The following is a 20,495-nucleotide window of genomic DNA, read 5'->3' as shown; positions in this document are numbered from 1 at the left end:
GTTATTATTAACTCTTTGTTGATAGCAGAAATTAGTATTACGCAAAAAGTGGTGATTAATATTTGATTTGAATAGAGGGCATCTACATGCATCTGAACTTGAGAATGTGTGCACATATATATGCACATCTTTGTGTATTTATGTGTAGGAATTGAGTTAGATGGTCTTGCAGTTTGGTAAGATTAATTTTAGACAATATCTTAAGCAAAAAAAAAAAAAAGTTATTTCATTATATGACCCAAATATAAAAATACATAGTTAATGATGTGATTACTTAGATTATATTTGCATGTCAATTACTGTGAAATAGCAGGGCCCCTCCCACCCATTGTGATTAAGTGTTACTTTGAGATATTAAAAAAATACAAATGATAAGGCATATTAATTAAAGTGGGTTGAGCAAGGAATAATTGTTTCATGCATTTAGATTATCTCTTTATTGTTCATTTTGACAGGTTATTCAAGTTCATTGTGGATTAGCCAGATCTTGCTAAACTTGTCTATTCTTTTTGTAATGCGTTAGATTTTCTAAAAATATGATGAAAGTACAGTGTTCTTCAAAGTAAGCATGTTTGCATGTCAGTGTTCAAATTAAAGTATATTTTCATAGCAGTATTAGACGGATACTATATATGACTATTTGTAGGTTTAGTCCAAGAACAGTAAGAGTCACTTTGCTAGTTATTCTGCTCAGTCTCTTTTTTTTTTTTTTTAATTTGGTTAGCTTTGTATTTTTCTTGTCAAATTACATTTAATAAATAGGCATATTTAAATCATAAGCCCATTTAAATGATAAATATGGAGTGGAGTACTCAGAATAAAAAACAGAATAGATTTAGGACTTGTTATTTTTTTCATCATTTTGATTTGTTAATATATTTCAGTACTAAAAGAAGCCTTTCACATGAGGTTGAGTCTCCTAAGTAGGCCTCCCTATAACGTCTGTCTGATCTCTGATTCCAGTTTGACTTTCTGAATAATTATTTGACGTAATGAAGGTTTAGTTCCCAATACCAACTCAGGTTAGCTGTGGCTTTTGTCTTGCAGAATGTGCATGTATGAATGACAGCTATGTGAATGTGAGAGTTTGATTGCTAGGTATAGACTATTGTACTTACAGATGTGCATTTAATTTCAATTTCCTTGTCTGCAAGTAGGTAAAATGAAAAATAGGGGAATGTGAGACACCTGGAGAATCTCAGGACTGACTCCTGCCTATATCTGCTAAGCCTCTCATGCTCCATGGTTACTAAACAAGGGAGAGGTTCAGCAGTTTTATCTGAGCTGTAATGATTCTTGTGCCCTTGCTTTGCTCTTTTAGTGTAGTTTTCTTCTATATAGAACATTCCACACCTATATGGTGCAAAGCAGAAACTTTCTAAGAGTTGTAGAGGTATTTGGAGACTAATTCTCAGAAGACTAATTAATTTCTTAGAGTAAAAATGTAGTTCTAGTCCTTAAAAACGGCCTTTCGATACAGCTAAGGTCATGAGAAGAGATTCTGGGTTTTGTTGTTACATGGTGTGTACTGTGGTGAGTGGCACCAATTTTTAAAGCAGATGCACGATGTGCGAGAGGGGAACACATGGCTTCAAGTCTGCACAGAGACAGAGTCACAGCAGGTTATACCTTTAACAAGTTGTTTCAATTCTCATTCAGCTCACCACCATGTTTGAGAGGCTGAGTATGAATAACCGGCAGCTGGAAGAAGAAATGAGAGACCTGGCTGATAAAAAGGAGTCCGTGGCCCACTGGGAGGCCCAAATCACTGAGATCATCCAATGGTGAATACTCTGCTCTAATGTCATTGCAGAATCCCCTCAGTATGTGGTAGGGCTGTTACTGAGCCTTTGCCTTTGCGCATGGCACTTGCAAGTGCTTAGGTGGAATCTCACACCTGTCTGAGATTCTGCCGTATTTTTGCTTGAGATTTTAATAATAACCAAATCTGGAAAATCGTGTTCCTCCTTAAGAGCGAAAGTGTCTTACCAAGTACAGCTTTTTTAAGTGCAGAAGATTCATGGCCATTGGGTGTGACTTGTGGCTTTGGAAGAATGCTGGAAGGAGTCATGTGCTGAGCTCACGCCTCTGAGAGGGAACAAGCCTGGGAAAAGCAGTGGCTGAGAGTATTTGTGTCTCGGCATTAATTTCCTTCATCTGCTTGGCATGTGGCAGAATGAAACAAATACAGTGCAACTTTTATGTGATTTTTTTTTTTTTTTTACAAGGAGGGCATTTGAGACTACCACAAAGCCAGTCAAGTGATGATTCTAATAATACTTTTGCTAAATAATGACGTAATGTTTCTAAAGTCTTCCATCCAGTTCTGATAAATTAAGGAGGTGGGGGGAAGTTGAAACTATTCAGAGAAAAAGATGGTTTTATCTAGGCGGCCTTTATTATTTATTATGGCCTCTCCATGCCAGCTTCTTTTCCCTCCCCTTTTATGGTCCATTTCAGTGTTTAGCATCTACAGAAACAGTTTGCATCCAGACAGTTTTTTTTACAGATCATCCACTTCTGGGAAGATTTCATCATCATATACTAATCTTTTTTTGGTTTACTGCTTGATTATTTTTCCCCCATTTTTCCTATTTTGTGTTAGTGAAAAAATCTAATTTGTTGTGTCAAAGCCAAAATGGGAAACACTTGTTTTAATGAAACCTAGTTAGGTATTGTTGTAATGTCAGTATAATTTTGTTGTCCAAATACAGAGGAGTTTGGCTTTTCAATATAGCCATGAGAATATGTATCAGGAAAGACAGTCTGCCCTCTGGGTTTCTGAAAGTGTTTTAAACAGTGTTTGTTACATACAATTATGTAATGCTGGTCTGCGTTATGAAGTCCATAGTGTCTCAAGGCATTGTATTTGTAGCAGAGGTTACAAAATTTAAAGGGCCCACTTTGTGTGTGTTCCTTTTAAATCTTGTCTCATAACTGTGAGTGTAGTAGATGGCCTGTGTCACAGAAATAAAAAAAATACATAAAAGTTGTTTAAATGAACAGTTAATTTTTAGCCAATCAGAAATGTTTCTTTAGAAAAAAATCAAGGTAACAAGAGAGACAAGTCTATTATTTCGCATTCCATATTGTTTAAAGGTAATGCTTATCTGTTTTAATGCACCAAGGTAACCAAACGCCACTTTTCAGATTTACATGTGAAAGCACTCATAAAACTTCGTAGTCCTGGAAAAAGAAAGTCAGAATTTTGTTGTTTTACTTAACACTATGTAAAAGTGTAACAACAGCCATTAAGAATGTCCCTTCTTCCATTTATGAGAGTGTTTAGTATTTTAAGAAGTGCTATTGATGTGGTTCAGGTATGTATGATAAAGCATCTTTCGCATATTAGAGATGTCACTGGCAGGGGGTAAAAGAGGTTTGGGATTTTTTCGTTATCTCCAAAGATATTTAATGAAAAAATATCAGGAACATGCAAAACTAATTTTCTGAATGAAAGATACCATTTTACTCGTCCCTTACGATAATATAATGGCTTTTAAAAAATATGGAACTAAAAATTAAAGAACTATGTGAAAAGAAAAAAACCCAATAGAAGTACTCTGGGCAAAGATTAAGGAGAGAAAAAAAATCTGGCTTGGTTCCAGTTTTTAATCACTCTACACATCTCAGTTTTCCCTCCATACTTCTCTTTGCTTATGTTAAATTTTTTTCAGCTATGTGAGGCCTTATTTGGCTCACAATTTTTTCTTATTATGTTTAGATTTTCTGTGTGTCGCCTCACCCTGATAATCTGGTCATGTCCATCTGCCATCCTTAGAATTCATCAATGCATACTGAAACTAGGTCCTTCTCTGGGGATTTTTTTGCTGTGGAACGTGAGATGCCATGTGAAGTATTTAAACATCTATAATAATGGTGATAAACATTTTAAAAGAAAAAAACCAAGCCTAATCTTGAAGAAAACTAGTCTTATTTAATCAGTCACGAGCATATATTTTCCTCAGAAGAACATGCAATTTAAATCCATACCTGTCCGTCTCTTCAGTATGATAACAGACTTCCTTGGAGCTAACAAAGTGGGGTAGAGCTTGTAGGCTCCCTCTTCAAAACTAGTGAATTTTTCACATAATATTACTGTAAAATATGTATTTTGGGTACATACTTTCTACCTCTTAAAAATGGGTTTTGCCTACCATCTTCTTTTTGTACTGTGATTCATGAAGGATAGGAGGCAGTAGGTGGAATTAATTACTTGTTTTGTAAACAGTTTGCTCAGCTGCCTATGGTAGTTCAAGGTTCTAGCCCTGTTTTAAGTAACACAAGCCCAAGGAGTCCATTACTTCTTTTGAGTGCTTTGCCATCATTAATAGATGCCTCTCTCAGGAAATCTGCCCCACTATTCGAATCCACTTTTTGGGTGGTTAAGATTGTAACTTTCTTCACGACTCCTTGGGCCCTCTGAATTATTATTTCTTTCAGATTTTATAACTTGCGACTAATTTTAATGGCCTATCATGTTCCCTTTAGCCTTTCCCTGCTTTCTTACTGTGCTCTCTTGCATCCTTTTTAAGGCAAATGAACAAAACCCTTTTTATTTTTGCTGTTATTATCCCAAGATGCCGTAAATATAGCCAAAATTTTAATATAAACACTTGAATCAAGCTTTCATTTCAAATTCTAACGTGGTAGCAATAGACCCTCACAGATCATTCAGCCTTAATGGAGCTATTATATTGGCAAGTTTATATTAGCCAAATCACTCATCATTCCTTGACAAGAGTAAGAAATATTGAGGCTTTTATAGTCAGCTATAAATTTTCCTATGGGAGATGGGAAAGAGATTCATTGCATTGGAGGTTAATGCAGTCGCTTTAAAAAGGAATCTTTTAAATAGCCGTGGTACCGTATTTCTGTTCTGTTGCAGAAAGGAGGTCGATGGAAATCTTGGTAGTGATTCCCAGAGTACTTGGCAAGAACCTTAACGTATTAGTCTCCCTGGGGGGGATTCATGTAACCTAGTTCTAGAAGTCCTACAGCAGACAACTAAAATCCCATGACTAGTACTGTAGAAGGCTCTTTTTCTCCCCACTGATGGAAAAGGAAGCCTAGACAACTGGTTCAAATGATGAATTCTGTATTGTTGAGCTAAATCCTACCTGATTCACCTGTAGAGTGCATGTTAGGCTGGCCAGAGCTGTGACTGTTGCTTACCAGAAGGTTAAGTTACTATTTTCCTTGATGACTAGATGTTTTTCCAATTAACTCTACTATGGTTGATTTTATCTTAATTATTTATTTCATTTAAAAAAAAAAGGCAAAAAACCAGCAAAGAAACAAAAAAGCACCCCCCAAACACTTCTTTCTGCATTAAATCAAACATTAAAAACCCCCAAAGTATTGTGTATTTTTTTTTATCTGGTTGCTCTCAGAAGAAAGCACACACAAATTGTGGAAACAGTTTAGCAAAACTTCTGCTAAAAATTCAACTGTAAGAAACTCAAAAAATGAAAAATTCTGAGATGCATTGTGTTTTGAGGTAAGAATAACCGGAAGTTAATTGTCTATGAAATAGCAATTCTGGAGGGCCGGGGGAAATTTCAGGGTTTGGGAACAGAGTGAAATGTTGAAAATTTTTAGAATCAGATTTTGGTGGAGAGCACAGGGGAAAAAGAAAAAAATCAAGTTGGAGGCTTTGAGCGTAGTGATATGAAGAGAGAAACTGCAGGACAATTGGGAGTCATGGTTCTCAGACTTCCTTGACGTTTTTAAATCAGGTAAGATGCAACTTGACATAAGACCCCAGGGCTTTAAGACCCTTCCTGTTCAGCAAAAATCTCTAGTCTACTTTGTATTGTAAGGTATCCTGGATAGAGAGACCCAGAGAGTCTGACTTTCTGAGGAGCCTGACAAATAGCATACTAGATACTAGTCAGTGGTTATTTAAAGGTTGTTGTGATGTTGCCTCTAACCAAAAAGTTTCATTTAATTTTACAGGAATTTGTAGTATATTGCTGTTCAAGGTTCTTTATAGTTAACGAACTAAGCTTGCGAGGGCACTTATGTTATAAATAAAAACAGAACAGTTAATCTAATCTAAATTTTCAGTAAAGAAAGAAGTGACTGGGTGGAACCTGATGAACTTTCTTCCTTAGGTCTTTTGCTGTGCTTGTTGGGGATCTCTGTAAGGAGACGAGCAGGGAGAGAAACATCAGTAAAAGGAACTTTACCATTCTTGCTCTACCTTTTTTTTAAAAAGCCAACCAAACAAAACCCAAACAACAAAAAAAATTCTGACAGCCCCTGGGTTCACATAATGTTTAATCAGTGTATCTCATTATCGAGAGAATGTTGCCACCTAGTGGTCAACAAAACCGTATCTCGGCTCCAAATTGTATTGCTTTTATTTACTGTCTTTAAGGGTCTGAGGACTTTCCTTAAACTTAGTAGAGATTTTTTTGCAAAAATTGACTTTATATTTTCGTTTTCTTGATTTCTGCATGTTCGGTGGAACAGCTCTCTGAGGTTTTTGCATGTGCCGCTTTTCAGTGTTTAGAGCCTGAAGGTTCTGTGCGTCATACACCAAATAACTGAAGTGTTTTGTCACCTTCCATTAGGAAGGATCTATATGGCATGATAAAAATTGACACAGAAATTGGAAATTTAAAGTTTTTCAGATTTAACTAGAAGAGTTAAAAAATAAGGCACCAATTCAGTTTTATTTTTAATCTGACATTGTCCCTTTTTTTTCTGCAAAGATTTTCCACGTCATTAAAAACAGAGAAGATCAAATGCTGATTCCTGAATTTCTTTTCCCTCTTTGTATATCAAGAAAACTTATTTTCTCACCTGGAGATCTCACATTCTTTTTATTCCTGCTTACACTCTTTTCTTTTTAGTATGTATTTAATTATGCACCCACACACACTCCCAAAAGCATCTTATGCTATTTCTCACATCTTTTACTCACTCTTCTACCCTAAGTGGTTTGTATAGGCCAAAATCATCTGTATCTGGTCGTCAAAATGTGTCATCCAGAATGTTATGGGAAAAAAAAGTTGATGTTCTGCTTCCATTGACTTCTAGTGTACCTTGGGAAAAATAGTGACTCATTAATATCAAAACTCTCACTGACTTTAATTGATTCAGGACATGTGGTTTTTTTCCCTAGGCTCCTCCCTGCCTTTTGAACTAAATTGTAAGCAGGAGACAAAGATAAAGCCCAAAGCATGAACAAGTGCTTACTTTTTCATGTTGGGTGCGAGTTGTGTGGCAAATGGTCGCTATTTTTACATTAGACTCCTCTATATTAAAGCAGTCTTTCTTACAGAAACCTAAAACTGCACACCCAGAACCTGTAGATGATTAGACCATAGTTTTTGCATCATGATCTTGCCCTAAGGCCACTCTGAGAAAACTCTTCTGTTCCTCCTTCGTGTATGTGCTCTCTGTCTTTCTTGCCTCCTGGTGACTATCTATAAGTCTTTGTTGAAACACTGTGTTATTTTTATTAATCAATGATAAAGTTGCAAGTAGCACCATTTCCATATTCACTGTGTATATGAACCCTGTAGTACCAACCAGAGAAACTTGCATTGCTTTATAGGCATAGAGAGGGAATCACTTTCTGCAGAAGGGTCGCTGTGAGACAAATTCAGCCATCTGGAGAACTCTCATCTCCTGTCCAGCATACTCAGGACTACAGTTACTAAGGAAAGATTGGGAAGCAAGGATAAGTTACTTTTCATGAAATAGAAAAACTGTTTTCCCCACTTTCTTTTAAGTTATTTAAAACTATTTGAGGTTCATTACTTAGAGCACATCCTAAACATTTCAGTGGTTAGTGTTGATATATCTGTGATCAAGTTGTGGTGTTAGGCTGCTGGTCTCTGAGACCAGCTTAGAGACTTGGGTATACCCTGGTGTTGCAGAACTGAGTTTCTTCTGTGGGCAATGTGAGTATCACAGAATCACTAAGGTTGGAAAGGACCTTCAAGATCATCAAGTCCAACCATTAATCCAGAACCACCATGTTCCCTAAACCATGTCTTGAAGCGCCACATCCACACGTTTTTTGAACACTTCCAGAGATGGCGACTCCACCACCTCCCTGGGCAGCCTGTTCCAATGCCTGACCACCCTCTCAGTGAAGAAATTTTTCCTAATATCCAATCTAAACTTCCCCTGGCATAACTTGAGGCCATTTCCTCTCTTCCTATCGCTGGTTACTTGGGAGAAGAGACCAACACCCACGTCGCCACAACCCCCTTTCAGGTAGTTGTAGAGAGCGATAAGGTCTCCCCTCAGCCTCCTCTTCTCCAGACTGAACAACTCCAGTTCCTTCAGCCGCTCCTCATAAGACTTGTGCTCCAGTCCCCTCACCAGCTTCGTTGCCCTTCTCTGGACATGCTCCAGCACCTCAACGTCCTTCTTGTAGTGAGGGGCCCAAAACTGAACACAGAATTCAAGGTGCGGCCTCACCAGTGCCGAGTACAGGGGCATGATCACTTCCCTGCTCCTGCTGGCCACACTATTTCTGATACAGGCCAGGATGCTGTTGGCCTTCTTGGCCACCTGGGCACACTGCCGGCTCATGTTCAGCCGGCTGTCAACCAGCACCCCCAGGTCCCTTTCCGCCGGGCAGCTCTCCAGCCACTCCTCCCCAAGCCTGTAGCGTTGCATGGGGTTGTTGTGACCCAGGTGCAGGACCCAGCACTTGGCCTTATTAAACCTCATACAGTTGACCTCGGCCCATCGATCCAGCCTGTCCAGATGCCTCTGCAGAGCCCTCCTACCCTCCAGCAGATCAACACTCCCACCCGAGTGGGAGTATGTTCAGAGCCAGGCATGCAAAGTGAAAGGAAATTATGGTGTTGGGGGGAGGGAGGTTTGTTTGTTTTTTCTGTTTGTTTTCGGTTTTTCATAAGCTACTTAGTTTCAGTGAGGTAATTTTTTAGCACCTTTCTTTTCTATGTTAATACCTGAGGCCAAGGCCAAGTGAAGCAAGAACCTTCAGCTGTGATTAATCACAGAAAGTTGGTTTTTGTTTGTTTTTTTTTTCTTTGTGACTGATGATCAAAGAATCTGAAAACACAGACATGTCTCCTTCTTGATGTCTTTACACCCAGAAAACATGTCTTGATAGCAAGAAAGCTTGAGGGATGAGAGTGCCTCTTCCGGCTTATGCTGTTCAGTAACATTAGAATTAGACTCTCCCTATTTAATTAGTATTTCTTGAAATAAGATCACTGTTTGATTCTAACTACTAGTTCTCATAGACAATTGATACAGAAAAGTCAACCGCTAGTTCCAGTATTATGTGGATAGTTGAATTGTTAATTATTGGTTATAAATCCTGTATTAATTTACTCTCTAAAAATAGGTTGAATCCTGAAAGGTTTCTTTCCTACAGCCTCAATTTCAGGTAGCTGACATTTATATGGAGACATATATTACTTAGATATGTAATTCTTCAATCTTTATTCCTTGTCTTAGTGATGCATATTGTTTAATGGAACTCTGCAAAGCAGCAAAGGCTTAGTTCAGTGTGGTTTTCTGTTTTGTTTGTTTGTTTCCTTATGTTTTATTTTTGTTTTGTATTCTGCTTTTTTTCGGTTTCTGATTGCTGTTTTGTTGAGGGGACTTTTTTTTTCTTTAGATTCTTTGGTTAAAACACCTTTTTCTTCTCATGTAATTGTTTAGGGTAAGTGATGAAAAAGATGCTCGAGGGTATCTTCAAGCCTTGGCTTCTAAAATGACAGAAGAACTAGAGGCCCTGAGGAACTCCAGTTTGGGTGCAAGAGCTACAGTAAGACTCTACTTCCATATGTCAGATGTTTTTTGGTTTGAAAAAACGCTGCTTTGACAGTTTCAGCTGCAGTAATAACAGGTCTGAGAGTCTGTGTTAGTCAAAAGTTAAACTTACCTAGAGCTTCCCTTCTGAATAATTGAATTTATTGTTGAATTTATTGAATTTATTGTTTATCAATTAATTAAACACCAATATCTTTATAATGTGATTTTATCTTTGGTATTGTTCAAGTAGCTACTTCGTAATCATGTATGAATTTGTTGAAGGTAATCTATACTTTGGGTCAGTCCTGTAAAAATCTTTCAGTCATGAAATGTGAATGTCCTTTGTAGCTGTCATTTGAATTGAGGCATATCAAAACTAGAATTCAAAAAATTTCTTTGCTTTTGAGATCATGACAGCATAAGACATTCATCTTGCCTTCTTAGTACTTCAGTTTTAAAATAATAATACTAATAACAATACTCTTTAATTTTTTTAATTTTACATTACTTTGGAATTAATGAATGCTTACATTAACAACATAAAAGACTGAGAAACGTAATTGTTGTAAGTTAGTTACATTCCTCATTTTCAGCTTCCTTTCCTCTTACTCTTCTCCCTGTTTTTTTATTCTTAACCTAGGACATGCCATGGAAGATGCGCCGCTTTGCAAAACTGGATATGTCTGCAAGGTTGGAGCTACAGTCTGCTCTTGATGCTGAAATCCGAGCCAAACAGGCTATTCAAGATGAGTTGAATAAAGTCAAAGCTTCCTGTATCTCTACAGAGTGGTAAGACTCAATTGTTCTCATGGAAATTTACTTTGATATCTCCTAGGGAGTGTCATCAAATCATGATTTTAACTATCTTGTCTGTCAAACCTTGCTAATGAATGATATGCCAGTTTCTTACATTCACATGTGAAAAAAAGACCATCTCTCTTCTTTGTGTAAGCAGCTGAACATTTACTCTGAAAATTTGAAATCTTGAAGGCTTTCAGTAGAGACACTTTCTCTTTAATAATATAATATTTCCTAGTTGTGATAACAAGTTCAAATGCAAGCAGAGTTTGGTTTTGTGTCTTAGAACATACTCTTTTCCATTCCATTGATAGCTGCATTGGGTTGGCTGACAAAAGTCAATTATTGCATACTGATTTGCACAGTAATAAGATGTGGTTATCGAAGAGTTGGACAGAGCTGTGATTCAAGTATGTTATCTGTAAAGTGGCGATACCTTGTGCACCTGACTTGGGTGTTTTTCAGGCCAGGTAATATGATGATAGGCAGCATTGTCGATCTTCTAAGAACAGGAGAACCAGTGCTTTGATAGGCGAGGATGAGAAGTGTGGTAGAAATGCATAGTAGTGTTACCTATCAGCTGTGAATTGGAAAGCGCTGAAACAACTAACTGTAAAGTACCTGAGAAGAAAAATAGTTCAACATAACCTACTAATGTCAAAGGCACTGTAAATTAACAAATTAAAACACCCCAATTTTTAAGCATAAAAACACGTGGGTTTTTTTTCTCATTTGCAGGATACAGGCTTGCACAATGGCTCATAAATTACAAACATGAGCCTGTTTAATGAGTAAACAGGCAATTAGTTGCTTGGTTTTGTTTTTTTTAAGATGCCTTACTAAACAGGTCCCAATAGATTTCTGAATTCATTCTGGCATTTGAAGACATCATGAAGCTTGCTGGGCATTAATTTTTAAATAGCATGCAAAGATAGACAACAAAAAAAGTGACCTGTATCATGGGTTCTCAGTATTTATATAAGTGTTTTGTTTGTATTCTTTTGAAGTAAATTGCAAGAGTCTGAGAAGAAGAACATGGAACTGTTGACAGATATTGAAAGGCTGAAAAAGGAGACAGAAGAGCTCAGATCAGAAAAGGGTATGGCAACTGATGTCCAAGTAAATAACATGTTTCACATTGGTGGGTACATCTTATCAATTGTCATTTTGCAACTGAAATATGATACCAACAGACTTTGGTATACAAAATGTAAGGACGACAATTGCATGTTAAGATGTACCCAACAGCAGCTGCGTTTGCACTTCTAATATGTACTTGTAATGCGCTTCAGTTTTGTTGATACACTTGAACCAGTAAGGTATTATTTGAGTTGGAATTGCATTATTTTTGTTTGGCATGTGTATGGTGATTTACTGCCAGAAGGCTGTTTAGAAGTATAGATATATTTGTAGTTTTTTTCCCCTTTGTGATCAGTGAAGGTATTTAGACTTCAATACTGATCATAGTGTTCTTCATCTATGAATGTTTTGGGCCTGTCTACCCAGAGAGTAAACTGCAGAGGCATTCATAGGATTCATTTATTTCTGGGATGACTTTGTTGATTGGCTTTGTAACCACGTAGTGAGCAGCGTGGTCATGTTTGCTTTGCTGTTCTGGGATTTCTAGTGTATCTGTCTAACAGTATTTCACATTGTAGCTGGGAGAAGAGACTTTTTGGTAATCCTGAAATGAAAAAATTTTCATTGAGAGATGATTAATGATTTGGTTGATTCTTTGCAGTTCCCGTAGTAGCTCTAATATTTGTATCTTATGAGTCACATGGGAAGATGTGATTTCTCAGGCCAAATGGAATTACCTAATTTTCTGTAGGGAACTGTTTGAACTCCAGAGCTTCAAAACCCTGGCACATTGATGCATAGGGATGTCAAATATTGTTCAGCCTTTGCAACCTAATGGCATGTCAATCAACGATGTATTGTAGTTAACATTCATCTCCTATATATAGGCCTCCAAGTGCTGGCTGACTGGTAAACATTAATACAAACCTATTACAGAACATTAAAAAATGACTGGTGCCAATTAGTACATAAGACTTAGAGAACTGGTACTTGTTCATCTTGATGCTTAGCAGTGATACCAGGATTATGCTTCTTCCAAGTGCCTGGAGAGGAACTCTTGATAGCATCTCCCTGGAGATAATAATGCTTTGTCATATTTAGCTTTCATTTATAGATTCTTGAACTGTCTTAAATATTATGCATGGTTACTTGACTTCTGAAATATTCCTGTGTGTTAAACAATGTGTTAAGAGTTTATAATTAATATTTTACCCTGTATTTTTTCCAGTGTTTAAAACCTTATTGTTTTTGTGAAAATAGAGAGAAACATTTACTTTTTTTCTTTAAAAAAAAAAAGGAAAGAAAATGTAATATTCAAGGAAAAGTTAGTTATGCTTGTTGCCAGAAGTGAATAAGATTCTACTGCAACTATTCAAATAGTTGATAGAAATACACCTTAGTCCAAAATCCTTATCATTTTTGGACTTGGTTTTCTCTTCTGAGAAGAAACATATTAATGTTTGAATCATGAACTGTATAGAGGATTCAAATGTAGTCAATGTACAGTGGTAGAGTAACTACTTGTGTTTGGAAACTGATTTCTAGGAAGGGGTTACTTAGGTTAGCACTTGAATCCTTTGCTCTTTGTAAATGTATTCCAGAAACATAGAAGGGTGGGGAAAAAGATTACTAAAAATGATTCTGTAAAAGTAGCAGGTAATTTGAGAATGGTTTTTGGTATTTTACTGGGGTTTCAAAGTATTTCTATTTTAATGAGGAAAGGGTTCTTTGTAACTTCTTCACTCACTGTGGGTTATATTTAGAGAAAACAGGGTGATATGGCCAGTTAGAGCAAGACACTGACATTTTTTAAAAATAAATAAGTGACCTTCGACAGCAGCGGTCTTTTGAGAGGCATACAGTCCTGCAGGCTCTGGTCATAATGAGTATATATATACATAATGTATTTACAGTGTTCAGGAAGCTAGAGTTTGTACACATCTGTGGTTTATAAACACCCACATGGCAACTTGAATTATGCCCCAAAGAAAAGAAGAAGAAAAAAATATATGAATTAAAGCAAGTTAAAATTACAGTCAAGATATGCCAGCCTCTGCAGCTCCAAAGGGTGCAGCGTTCCAGCTCTGCTTACTGGCTGAAAACTATGTAAATGGTGTAGCGTGACAGAGACATTTGAAACTTTACCCAGGATTGTATTACTCCTAGACATTCAAAAGTGAGAGGTGGCAGACAGGCATAGAGCATGGGTCAGGGAACCCGTATTATTTGGAAATGCTGCGTGTTCCCCAGAAAGCCTGTTCTGTACATTTTTGTGGAACCTCACTGTTGATAAAGCTGTCTGGTCATGTCCAGCGTGTGACTGGAGCCAGGATGACGCCTGCTGTGTTAGCGTGTGTGCCAGTATGTCATGCAGTGCATGTTGCAAATGGACATAAGCACCTTAGAAACCTGTGTCTTCTGCATAATAGACACGTACATACAGTATGTTTTCATGTTGAATTCACACAAGACATCCTAGCTTGGAAAAGGTTAATTAAACGTATGCTGCTTGCTTAGTGGGTGTATGTCCATTAAAAAAAATCTTTTACTCTGGAAAACAGACCAAATGTGACAAGTCATTTAAAAAAATGTAGGTTGTTCAGGTGGATACTCAAACCCTGATTCAGCAAGGCAAAGGTCCTCCATGGAAGGGTCATTTTTCTGTAGCTTAAAAACCTGCTGCTGTTTTCTAGGTGTAAAGCACCAAGACTCACAGAATTCTTTCTTGGCATTTTTGAATGCGCCTACCTCTGCTCTGGATCAATTTGAAGTAAGTTTATAGCCTTTCTAACTCTCTGTTAATCAGTGGGACTACTGCTGTTACGTGCAGGTTTTATGCATATTTCCTGAGAGTTTGCTACTATATTTTAATCATATTGCCCCATTTATATTTGTGTATAATAATATGTGAGAATTGTTTGTCAGCTACAGTGCTGGCTGTCTGCTCTTGAACACTACTAATCATAGTGAATTCTCTCTCAAATCTTGTATGCAGAAATTTTCCTGAGTTTGTAGTGAACATGAAAAGCATAGTTGTTCAAAAGGCCTGTCTTTGTATTCAGAAAAATGCTAAGTAATGTGGATCCTGGTTTGGAAAAATAAAAGAAAATATGTAAACAATCCTTGAATATATTCCATGAATACAGTATTGGTACTGTATATTTAGGTTGTTTTTATCTTCTGTTCGTTTTACACAGATTTGTAAAATCCCAATAATTACTGTTGATCTGCTCTCCACAGATCCTATATACTTAAAAAATAAATCTGTTTAATTCCTTTGTCACTTTTAGACAAAAGACCAGTTTAGGTAGAAAACCTGGAATAAAAAAATGGAAATGATACTATACATTTCCTATCTTCTTATTTTAATAAACAGTAAGCACTGCACCATTTTTCTTTTAAAAGAACAGCTGGGGTGAAATATTGGTCAAACTGAATTCAGAGGGGACAAGGCACCACCTGTACAGTTACACATTGGTCTAAAATTTGCCCCTGTTTTTTTTCCTGATAGGTGTACAAGATAATCACATTTAGCTATTAAGGAGCATAATCCCTGATGTTATTGATGTTCGAAAATTTACTTTCTTTTCATTGTGTATTCATTAATTCATTGTTCTCTCTTGAAGTCATCATAGTTAATACCATTTTTTAATTTTTTTTTAAAATTTGTAAGTTACTTTCTATATAAAAATCCTGTTGAGTGTAGGAATATTATTTTATTGATTGAATGCTGGAAAAACATTGTGTTTTATACAGGTAGTTTACTGATTAATTGTCTGTGAAAGGCAATTAATGAACACTTACTGAGGTTACTGGCACTTATTTATGGTTCTTTATTTTTGCACTTTTATTTATACTGAACAGTTTTCTTCATCCATCTCTCTCTCTCTCTCTCTCTCTCTGTTTTTTTACTGCTGTTTTCATTAAACTAGGATTCCTTTTCCTCCTCTTCATCCTCATTGATTGATTTTATGGATGACGTAAGTCTTTGACTTTCAAACCATCAAATTCCTCAATACCAGAGATCAGTTGATTGATTTGGAATATTCAAACATTAATGCAGTCAACTTAAAAAAACCCGCAAGTGCAGTGGAGAACAGAGTATTTCTATAAGAGCATACTTACACCTATTTATGCAGATAGATGTTCAATTTTCAAGTAAATGTTTTTCTTTAGGTGTGGGTGAAGAATTCTTAATTGCAAACAGTTTTTCTATTGGGGAGAAGCTGCTTTTGGGCCTTATCTACTGATATGGCCTGTGGAAAATAGTTCCAAAATCATTGGCACGTTTATTTAATTTAGTTCTATTGCTTCATAGTATTACTTTATCATTAGTTGTTTCCAAATGTTTTCTTGTTTTCCTTGCATACAGTTAATTTCTGTTTGCTCAAATAAAATATAGTCTCCTTTTTTAGCCTATATAAGAAGTAATTTTTATTATAATTGAAGTAATTTACTACTTTTTATTGCCATTTGAGATGCTAGTTTTTAATCAGGACAGTGTTTAAATATTTATCCTACCAATTGCATACTAAGGGAATTGAATTAAAAGCTGAAAATTGACTGCATTGTATTTCTTTTAGACTGAAGTAGTAGGCACATAAAAGTAAATAATAATCAGCTTTTTAAAATCAAAGTATATACTATGCATCCATGGTAGAGAACCATCCATTCCAATTCTGTAGCTATGTTGTGTGTGTACGTCTGTGTGTGCTTGTATATATGTGTATACACATACACACCTAGTTATACATATGTATTTAAAATAATATAATCCTATTTGCATTAAAATGCAATGTAATTCATTTTATTCTAAAAATGTCTGCTGTGAAGGCTGTAACAAAGAGGGCAGAGTATAAGGGCCTATTCTACTGGTTGCATTTCCTTTCACGAACTCTGAAATAACAGTTTTCCAGATGCTTTTTTTCTGTAAATCAAGTATGGACCTTAGACAAAATGTGAAGGTGCATTTGTGGTATCACAGAAGAAGGTATTTGTCTGCACTTTTGGACAGCATATAGAAAGTCTTGCTGATACTGTTGGGATAAAAAAAAAGAGAGTATATTTTCCTGTCATGTTAAATCTACAATAAATTAATATTTATATCCTTTACCTGGATTAAAGAAATGTTTTTTATGATGCCTCAGTATGAGGAACACTTAGTTTGTATCAGCAGGTTCTTTCATAGAAAGTTACCTTTAAAAATATCTAATACTCTCTCCTAAATGCTGTTAAAAAAGACATAAAGTTCATATGTGGCAGAGTAGCTGATAATGTTCTGTTTTGCAAGGGGAAGCTTAGGACAAGAAGGTTTTCCCATTTGCTATCTAGTTAGTTTTGGAGAACACCACTGCTTCATTCTGTATTTATTGGCAGCATATTTTTTTCACAAGCATTTTGACAAAATCACTTTGTTTTTTCATCTGTGCAAGTGAGTAATTTTCAACTGTTGGCATATACACTTCAAGACATTCTTCTTGATTGGTCCACCCAGATCAAATCTTTTCAGATACCCATCTTCTAGTCTTTGGTAAAACTCCAGTTATTAATGTGTATCTTGTTGCATGGGAATGACGTAATACACGCAGAATCAAATTTACTTGTTACATCTTCAATCTGAGTCCCACAGGAGTCATTTTTCCCTCAAATGCGTAAGGCAAGAGTACATTGCTGGACTGGACAGGCCAGGGGCTAATGTCTCTAACACTGGGGCAGATTTCTTTCTCTCTGGAAAAGCAGTAAAAGAAGAGAGTTGACTGTTCAAAGATAGGAAGAGTACCTTGCAGACAGATAAAAGACTTGTTGAGTTACCCATCATCATTAGAAAAAGAAGTAAAGCTAATGTCTGTGTTAGTAGGTGAAACGTGGTATAATTAAGTTGTGTTTAAAGTCAGTTCTTCATCTTTCATTTATTGGACGGTTAATGGATTCATTCATAGTGAGATTCATAATATATAGCCTCTGAATTATCAAAATGGTTATTTATGGTTTAGCTCATTGAGTTGGTTCAATATCAATGTATTAGGCAGACTTAAATTAAAGTAAGGGTATTAAAAAAAACCTCTCCCCACTGCATGTGACCTCCATTCCCTTTCCAATGTCTCTTTTTGACAGTAGTTACCTTGAAGGGCAGTGTTTCTTGCAGCATTTCAAGAAGAATTAATCTGTGCTTAGTCAAAATTGAGATGTGTGGGTTCTTTTTATTAAGACCAAGGAAAAATTAGAAGTCCTCAGGTCAGACTTAATGCAGTGCAGCAGAATTGCATGTGTTTCAGGAAAGTCTCTCCTGTAATCAAGAACCCGAAGTAAGTATTACTAATGGGCTGTATTGTTTCTCCAACCTCTGTGCTTCAGAATGGAATGACAGAGAAAGTGTAAAATAATATGCAGCTGCAGCTAGATAGCACTCTTTGCAAGATCTCTGGAGTCTTATTTAACATATAGATGTATAAGCAACACTGAGTTTAGCCCACTGACTACGTTAGGAGTTTACTAGGGTGGGTACGTCTTGTGTGTGTGCCATCCAAATAACATAATTGTTTATTGTAACATTAACTGGAGTTAATTGTTTCAATGAGGAAAATGGCAGCTTTGCAATTTCTTCTGGAGAGAAGTAAAAATGGATGTCCTGCTGCCTCTGTAGCCTGCAGATGCTGAGCAAGAAAAGTAGTAGTTCACTATTTAGACGAGTAGCGGTCACTGTTGGTTCAGGCTATCCCTCCTCAAAACCAAAGATAGATATTTAGCCAGGTCAGTAGAACTGGTGCCTAAATCCTCATACCTGCGAAAGCCTATGCGTTCAGAAATGATCCTTGCATCTCCTGTGCACATGGGAGGGTGCAAAGGAGAGTAGGAATGGGTTTTGCTGTTTCTGATTTTGATGGCGAGGGGAGTCACCCCCAGTGACTAATATACTAATTTCTAAATCTTTGCCGCTGTTTCTCCTGTATGTTGCAGGCTGTCTCTTACTAACGTCGTCTAGGTGTTAAGTCTCCTGTGTTCACTAGAAATGTCTGATAATAGAAGTGTTGGGTCTTGGGTTTTTGCCAGGTGGATCTTTGTGTATCTCACTAGCTACTAGAAGCAGTCTGCTTGTTTTATTTAAAGATGGTTTTGTGATTATTTTTTAACAATAAAATTTTCCCTTGACAAAATTATTTCCCCCACTTGCTAGAAAATATTATTTTTCCCCTGTTATCAAGACATTACAAATTACAAATAGATTTCTTATATCCCTCTGCAATCTGTCCTCACATGCAGTCCCCACAGGCTTTGGTTAGACTAGACAAATTGGAACTTTGTAAATAACCACAGAATAAATCATGTTCTGAATTCTCATTATCAAACAGAGTAAGCCGCAGTAGTGTGTGGTGAGAGCCCTGACTCGGCCTGCACATTTGTAATTGAGTTTAGAATAATTCTGGTTCTTAATGATACTTTAAATTGGACATATTGCAATCCAAGACATTGCTTTATTCGTCTTGTTCAAAGTACAGAGATGCTAACTGCAAATTATTAGTGTAACGTAGTCTGCAGTTTCACTGCTATTGTCCAGTGTAAAACTGCAGACTTTAAAATAACTGTTACTTTTTTTTTTTTAATGTTTCTTCCCTCTTGTTGCCCTGGAAGAACTTGTTTTCAAAATACTTGTAAAAATGAGCATGTTTATGTGTGTCTAAACACTACCTCTGGAGATATAGAGTGAGGAATGCTGAGCTGATGTATGTGTCACTGTTTGGTTTTGTAACATATTCTCCTCCTTTCTTTGTTAAAGCACTCTCCTTCCTGTATTCCAGCTAACAAAGGCAGACGTGTAAGAGGCTGTCCTACTCTATGTGGCCCTTTATTTTTTGCCTGTTGTGTACATGCCTTTGTTTCATGTATGGATTGTGTATTTACCTCACTGCATGTCTTGTGCTGCTGCTACTGTTTGCTGCTGCTGCTGTGCTTTTTGTTGTTCTACAGCTGTGGGCTAAACGCTTTCGGAGTATTTCATTTGGTAATCCAATGAGCAGAATGTCACAGTAACTGGAGAAGATGCTTTGGGTACTTTCTGATTTCAATATGGAAGTTCTTTGTGAAAGCTGATCAGGTAGATGGAGGTTGGGAAGACAAGCAAATGTCAAATGAGAGCCCGTTTGTTTCCTTGCCCTTGGTAGAGGGCTTGTGTTGATTTATGGGATTGCCTATAGAAGGCAGAAGTTTGCTATTTGGGAGGCATGTCATAGCAAATGATAGAAAATATCACAGTACAAATATAAATAAATTGGAAGTGGGGAATTGAGTAAATTGGACCATCAAGTGGGACAGGAGAAATTCATACAAGGATGACAAAGTTGGATGTGTTGTAATCTGTTAAGCTGGAAAGCTCTATGGTGTTTCAGAAATCAGCGTGGATTGTTAAACATGGTGTTACCAAAGCTTTGTCAGGCTGACTTGGTACCAGGTATGCTATGTCGATTTTAAACGTATACTGCTACTTTTGTTTTTTTATACACATATGATGATAGGAATAGGAAGGCATACAGAGCATTTGTATTGAATATTCAACAAACGTGCGGTGATGCCCAACAGCTCTAATAATGACCTTACCTATGCGGTTCAAAGCACGCTGCTGAGTGTCTTAGGTGAGCTTACAGTAACTGCTTGATTTGTTGGCTGTGGCTCCAGTTGAGAAGTTCATCTCTCCTCAAGATGTGTTTATACACTGGCTAGCTTTGGCTCAGACCTACACAGGTGACACCATATAGACAACTAAGCACAGTCCTATAGAAGATGACAAGGCTATTACAATTTGATAGGAAATATTGAAATGTGCTTTTGATAATCCAGTGGATTAGTTTAAAATGAATTTTAATGGT

General features: G+C 36.7%; 1 protein-coding gene across 4 annotated transcripts in view; it reads left to right on the top strand.

Annotated features, from left to right (window-relative positions):
- Positions 1–20,495, top strand: part of CDC42BPA (CDC42 binding protein kinase alpha) — a gene marked incomplete at its 3' end in the record, with an annotated part of 187,639 nt that overhangs the window by 133,169 nt on the left and 33,975 nt on the right. For 2 of the 4 annotated variants that reach the window (XM_081997795.1, XM_081997794.1), the window contains exons 17-22: positions 1,660–1,784; positions 9,664–9,769; positions 10,397–10,545; positions 11,562–11,653; positions 14,328–14,404; positions 19,409–19,447. In XM_081997795.1, coding sequence (XP_081853921.1) covers positions 1,660–1,784; positions 9,664–9,769; positions 10,397–10,545; positions 11,562–11,653; positions 14,328–14,404; positions 19,409–19,447 — 588 coding nt within the window. Of the gene's footprint in view, positions 1–1,659; positions 1,785–9,663; positions 9,770–10,396; positions 10,546–11,561; positions 11,654–14,327; positions 14,405–15,566; positions 15,615–19,408; positions 19,448–20,495 lie in introns of all 4 variants that reach the window. The other 2 variants (XM_081997793.1, XM_081997796.1) reach the window with 2 other exon arrangements.

Source organism: Phaethon aethereus (genome assembly GCF_964289735.1).
Source record: "Phaethon aethereus genome assembly, chromosome: 3".
Taxonomy (NCBI): domain Eukaryota; kingdom Metazoa; phylum Chordata; class Aves; order Phaethontiformes; family Phaethontidae; genus Phaethon; species Phaethon aethereus.
This window is presented reverse-complemented; position numbering and strand designations above follow the sequence as displayed.